The sequence below is a fragment of the Melozone crissalis genome, unplaced genomic scaffold (assembly GCF_028551555.1).
Source record: "Melozone crissalis strain CALT ecotype California unplaced genomic scaffold, PUWL_Pcris_2 ptg000013l_1, whole genome shotgun sequence".
NCBI classification, from domain to species: Eukaryota; Metazoa; Chordata; class Aves; order Passeriformes; family Passerellidae; genus Melozone; species Melozone crissalis.
The window spans coordinates 29,649,676-29,656,508 of record NW_026535791.1 but is presented as its reverse complement, the minus strand read 5'-3'; the positions used below and the strand labels follow the sequence as shown (position 1 = coordinate 29,656,508).

The 6,833-nt window shown below is 44.6% G+C and overlaps 1 protein-coding gene across 1 annotated transcript; it reads left to right on the top strand.

Moving 5' to 3' along the window:
- Window positions 1-221: 221 nt before the first annotated feature.
- SLITRK1 (SLIT and NTRK like family member 1) lies at window positions 222-3,757 on the top strand. The gene has a single exon (XM_054272358.1). The coding sequence runs from the start codon at window positions 409-411 to the stop codon at window positions 2,485-2,487; it is 2,079 nt and encodes a 692-aa protein (XP_054128333.1). The 5' UTR covers window positions 222-408; the 3' UTR covers window positions 2,488-3,757.
- The last annotated feature ends 3,076 nt before the right edge of the window (window positions 3,758-6,833 follow it).

Below are 6,833 nucleotides of genomic sequence, written 5' to 3'. Positions count from 1 at the left end.
GCAGCACCGCGCCGGTGAGCCAGCCCGGCCGGCAGACCTCCGCTTAGCTGCCCGGCAGGCGTCAGGGAGGGCGAGCGAGAATTTTTTCCTTCTACTTTTTTTTTTTTTTTTTTTTTTTTATTCGCCTGCCTTGCAGTACGTGCCTGGATAGTTTGTGGATATAATTACTGACTGGAATCTGGGTTGTTGCAGTTGTGCGTGGGGGGGAGAGAGGAGAAAAGAAAGCATCCCCCCCCCCCACCCCTCCGCCGACCCTCCCTGCTCCCCCACACACATTTTTTTTTTCCTCCCCCTTCGCTGGTGGTTCGGACATTTAATGTATTGAATGAACTGGAATTGCTTTCCGTGTGAGGAGGATGGTTGCTGTTACTTTGTGATGAGATCGGGAATGAATTGCTCGGTTTAAAAATGCTGCTTTGGATTCTGTTGCTGGAGACGTCTCTTTGTTTTGCTGCTGGAAACGTTACAGGGGACGTTTGCAAAGAGAAGATCTGTGCCTGCAACGAGGTAGAAGGGGATTTGCACGTAGACTGTGAGAAAAAGGGATTTACCAGCCTGCAACATTTCACCGCCCCAACTTCCCAATTTTACCATTTATTCCTGCATGGCAATTCCCTGACTCGACTTTTCCCTAATGAGTTTGCTAACTTTTACAATGCGGTCAGTTTGCACATGGAAAACAACGGTTTGCATGAGATTGTTCCTGGGGCTTTCCTTGGGCTGCAGCTGGTGAAACGCTTGCACATAAACAACAACAAGATCAAATCGTTCAGGAAGCAGACTTTCCTGGGGCTGGACGATCTGGAATACCTCCAGGCAGATTTTAATCTGTTGCGGGATATTGACCCGGGAGCATTTAGGGACTTAAACAAGCTAGAGGTGCTGATTTTAAATGACAATCTCATCAGCACCTTGCCCCCCAACGTGTTTCAGTATGTGCCGATCACCCACCTCGACCTCCGGGGAAACCGTCTTAAAACCTTGCCTTACGAGGAGGTCCTGGAGCAGATCCCAGGCATTGCTGAAATCCTGCTAGAGGATAACCCCTGGGACTGCACTTGCGATCTGCTGTCGTTGAAAGAATGGCTGGAAAACATACCTAAAAACGCTTTGATCGGCAGAGTGATTTGTGAAGCTCCCACTAGGTTGCAGGGCAAAGATTTAAATGAGACCACAGAGCAGGAGCTGTGTAAAAAGAACAGAGTAGATTCCAGCCTAGCTGCTCCCCCTGCCGAAGAAGAAACCTGCGATCCTGGTCCCATTCCAACCCCCTTTAAAATACATGGCAAAGAAGACCCTGCCACGCCAGGATCTGCTCCAAACGGAGGTACAAAGATTCCTGTCAACTGGCAAATCAAGACCAAACCCACTGCTGCCGTGTCGACAGTGAGTGCGAAGAGCAAACTACCAGCCACCTTTTCCTGCCCGCACATCTGCAGCTGTGATCAGATCCCTGGCTCAGGTTTAAAGGTTAATTGCAATGATAGGAATGTGAGCAGCTTGGTGGATTTGAAGCCCAAGCCCTCCAATGTGCAGGAGCTGTTTCTGAGAGACAACAAAATACACACCATCAGGAAATCCCACTTTCTGGATTACCGAAAACTTAATTTACTCGATCTGGGCAACAACAACATTGCCACCGTTGAGAACAACACCTTCAAGAACCTCTTTGATCTCCGATGGCTCTACATGGATAGCAATTACTTAGACACCCTATCCCGAGAGAAATTCGCTGGGCTGCAAAACCTGGAGTATCTGAACGTGGAGTTTAATGGGATCCAGATGATCATGCCTGGCACCTTCAATGCGATGCCCAAACTGAGAGTCCTCATCCTCAACAACAACCTGCTGAGGTCTCTCCCAGTAGACGTGTTCGCCGGGGTCTCGCTTTCCAAGCTGAGCATACACAACAATTATTTCATGTACCTTCCGGTGGCGGGGGTGCTGGACCAGCTCACCTCCATCACCCAGATCGACCTGCACGGCAACCCATGGGACTGTACTTGCCCTATTGTGCCTTTCAAACAGTGGGCAGAGATGCTGCGCCCCAAGGTGATTATGAGTGACCTGAGGTGTGAGTCCCCGGAAGATTTCTTCAAGGAGGATTTCGAGTCTCTCTCCAACGATGTGATTTGCCCTCAGTTAAAAATCTCTCCCACATTAACTTCTACTAACAAAAACAGCACCGGGTTGACAGAGACAGGTACTCACTCCAACTCCTACTTGGAGACCAGCCGGGTCTCTATTTCGGTGCTAGTGCCAGGGCTTCTGCTGGTTTTTGTGACCTCTGCCTTCACAGTGGTTGGCATGCTGGTTTTCATCCTGAGGAACAGAAAGCGCTCCAAGAGGAGGGACGCCAACTCCTCTGCATCTGAAATCAACTCCTTGCAGACGGTCTGCGACTCGTCCTACTGGCACAACGGGCCCTACAGCGCCGACGGGGCCCACAGGGTGTACGACTGCGGCTCCCACTCCCTGTCGGACTGAGGCGGCGGGCGGGGCGGGGGCGGCCGCCCCCCGGGACCGGCCCTTCATGCGCCGGCCGGGGACAGCTCCGCACCTCCGCTGCTACCTTTTGTGAGAAGCGAAACACACAGACACCCGCACGCCCTTCCTCACGACCCCGATAGCAAGCGCCGAGGCCCAGTGGGCGGCGGGGGGAGCCCGGCGCCGGAGCGCATCCCCGCAGCGCTGCGCAGCCCGGCGCGGTGCGCGCATCCCCCGCCCGTGCGCGGCCGGAGCAGCGACAGACAGACGAGGAACAGCTTCCTTCGGCTCCGGCAGGGCGACACACGGCTCCTGGTTTTGTTGGGCTTTTGTTCAATTGTGTTGGGGTTTGATTTGCTTTTTTGCCCTCTTCCCTTGTGGACCGACCCCTTTCCAAGAGGCCGGGAAAATGAGGGGAGCAGAGGACTGGTGTTGGCCTCCTCCTGAAGGCAAAGCAGGAGTGGAAAGTTGCACGAAGGCATGAATGTAATGTAAATAAATGACTCCGACTCCGAAACAAACAGACAAATGGACAGAAAAAAAAAAAAAAAAGTGCTGCATGGCTCGCATGGATACAACGCACCCCAGGGACGCTCCAGCCCCCGACTGGAAGCAGCGTCTAGTTCACACCATCATCCCTCTTACCTGATAAGTCCCTTCGTATCAAACCTTCTATATACAAAATACAGTATAATAAAAAGTGCCATTTCGCCAGTTTTTTTTTTTTTTGTGTGATCAATAGGCAGTAGAGATCGTACTTTTACTGTGGAAAAAAATTGTAAAGATTTTATTTAAGACATAGTTGCATGAATATTCTCATTGGATTTTTTTAAATTTTTATTTTTATTTTTATGTCTAGGTGGGAATTACTTTGCTGAGAGAGATTTGCTTTGTTGATAATGGGTTGTGTTTAATTTCTTCAGGGGAGGTGGGGAGGGTAGGCTTTGGTTTTGTTTTCTCTCTCTCTTCTTTTTCAATATACATAATCAGTATTGCCTTTCCATCTGAATGTAAAAAATTAGTACCCTTGATTTCTATTATGGTAACAGTGTAAACATACAAAAGAAAAATCCAAGGCAGTTAAGCATGACCAATTAATGTCACTCTAGCGCTTAGGCTGCAAAGTTTAATGGTAGAAAATTCTGTGCTGTTGTAAATCTTACTATAACTTGAGGAAAACAGAACTGAGGAAGCAAGTGAAACTTACTAATTCTATTCGAGGATTTTATAATGGCATATTTTTTCAGTATTAAAGTGAAAATGTTTTCAACTCCGGGTCCTTACCATTTTTCCAGCATCCAATTCTTGCAAACGGGTTACTTGGGTTTAGGGGACAGAGCCTCCTTTCAGTGCTCTGTGTGTGTGTCTCTCTCTCCCTCCCTTTCTTTCCCTCCCTTCCTCTTTCTCATTCATTCACTGGCAGAGGCACAAACACCCTTCCTTCCCCCCTTTCCCAATGTAAATAACACACAGAAGTTTCCTGCCTGCTGCCTCCTCCCCTCTCCCTCCCCCTCTCGCCTCTTTTTTTTTTTTTTTTTTTTTTTTTTTTTTTTTTTTTTTTTTTTTTTTTCCCTAACGAGGCGGTGAATCCCTTTATTAATACTGTGAATCTCATGCTGCTGCCGCTGCTGTCACCGCCTCTGCTGCACACACTGCAGATATATTAGGGATGTTAGTGGGAATTTGCTTTAAGTGCCTCTGCCCAGCTTGGTCTCATTAAGCTGGAGCCGAATTTCCGCGGCCAGAATTCCCGCCCGGAGCAGCTTGCCCGGTGGGGCAGCTGCGGGCGGCCGGGCTCCAGCAGCTGCCGCCAGCGGGAAAAACGAATTAGCCCGCAGAGATTTTCCAGTTCCTGCACTGGGCACCTCCACTTTTTGATATTAAAAGCTAAAAAAAACACGGAGCAGTGCTGCAGTTGGACTTGAGGCAGCTCGCCTTTGATCCCCTTCCTGTACGGGAAAGTGCCCCTAAACTCAGTCAAACCTGTAAAGGCGAAAGTCTCTGCAAATCACTTGTAACTCACAGCTCAAGTCCCAGTGGAGATATGGAGAATTTCAGTCACGTTGCTCCTGGCTTTCTCCAGGCAGAGAATCCTTTTAAAGAGTAAAACACCGTAAGGGACTTGCTAAACTTCAAATACTGATTTGGTGTGCTTTGTAGAAAATGCCCACCTTTGGGATCTGTGAGGAGAAAACAGACAAGCATACACATTGCAATAGGTGTGCTCTTAAAAGTGAGGCAGAAGCCTGATTCCAGGTATTCATGAAGAATTAAACATGGAGAATACATCATTCTTCCAGAATCCTTTATCACTGTGGAAAAATCTGCAGTCTCCTAGAAAATACCTTGAAGTTTGGTTGTGGAGCTCTGAAAATGGCATGGCCTGCTTAACTACACAAACCATTCCTATTTCAAGGACCCTTCTTTATTCCACCTTGCTGCTTCATTAGACAGATCGTTCTGCCAGGATGCTCTGTGTAAGACAAAGTGATGACAGTAGAGGCACTACTTTGCCATTGTGCAATCCACTGTTGAATGGTTTGAGAAGAAAAAACGAATGCACTTACATGTGGGCTAGTAATTCTGTCCTTGGGAGGCCATCAGATTTAGCTTAGAAATAGTCCAAAATAACCTGTTTAGAAATGAGCTAGTGCACCCTTAGAAGACTACCTAAGTCTAGCTGCCTTCTTTGTGATATTGTAGTGATGAAATTGAGTAACTGAGAAAATTGAGAACACATCCCATGCTAAGAATAAGAATAATTACATTAGAAGCACTGTAATGGAAGTTAAGATAAAGTGCACAATAAATTAAAATGTCAAATCGCTGACTGAGATCAGACATGCATGCATTTCAGAGAATATAATGCTAAATATGTAATTTTAATTTGTCATCATTGAAAAGTAGCATAAAGTTGGAAATTTGCTCATTTAGCTTCCTAAAAAGGCTAGTTCACTGGCATACCTATATAGAAATGTCAATTCAATTGAAATGTTGAAGACATGTATTTATCACTCTGTTTCTAGGTTGTGGGGAAATGACAAAATGGAATTTTCTGTGTCATTTTCTGAGTTTAACATTCACAGGATTCTTTCTTCCATCTTGCAGACACTCGCCCTTAAGACACATAGCTCACCCAACTCTCTGAGATGACGTAATAAGTACCAGGCCTCGAATTGCAGTGCTTATCTTATTTACACATGTAACACTTCCATGATTATTTTTATCAAACAAAACACTCAACTAAAAAGAAACATAAAAGAAAGCAAAGGGATTATTGAGAATGTTTTGAAGAAGAGTGGAGTTCAAATATATTAAATATGTTCAGTTGTACTGCATTAACAGCAATAGCCAAAACCTAAATGTTTTATTCACTGAGAATGACTGTCATGATATTATTTTAACATTGGAAGCCTGTAAGATGTCCATGCTGTGTCAAAATGGGTGTTTTTTCCCTGCTAACTTAAGAATCTTGTAACTTCAAGTGTAGTATATATCACATTAAGTTACTTATTGCTTAATCATCACAGCAAAGGCATTTCTGTTCTTTCAGAAAGAAAGAGATTTATTATTTAGCTAGTTAAAAAGGGTTGTTTGTGGTTTGTTTTTGTTTCTGCAAACACTTCAACTAAGAATAGCTAGAATTTAAACTGTTGCCATAGAAATCCATGCCTTTATACATGGTAGCCTCCTGCATGCCTTTGCAGAAGAGTGAATAGAATTCTAGAAGCAACCTGAAAAAATTTTAAATTCATACCCGAGGTGATGTGTGTCATTTTGAGAAAACATGTGCTGTTGGAACTGCATAGAAATGTGTTATTATTTTGCTTTACTAAATGTATTGGCTGTGTCAGGTTATTTTATAACTTCAATGCAGTTGCATTCAAAATACAGTTTCAGATCTGATTGCAAACTAAGTGATGTAATCTTTGAGGGGGTTTACTGTTCGGTTAGAGTTTTGGGTTTTTTTCTTAGAGGTTTTTTTATTTAGTTTTGGGGGCTTTGTTTTAGCAAAAGTGGGGGCAGATGTCACCTGATGTAGAAGAAAAAGCTTTGTGTACTAGTCTTTACTCAGGTAGAAAAGCTGTGAACTACGCAAAGTGAATATTTCACATTTTTTCAAAACTCATTTGGGTGAAAATTAGGGCAGAAAGAGGTTGAAAAATGCTCATCTTTCTCAACAGAATAATTTCTACCTTCCATTATCTAAGAAATGATTTTTAGGTCTCACAAATATGAAAGACTTCCAAAGACAAAAGACTCTAAGTAAAGTTACAAACTTTTTCACATTGTATTTTTGTCAGTGATTTCTTAAGTAGCAAAAGACAGCAGGAATTTGTTTGAGA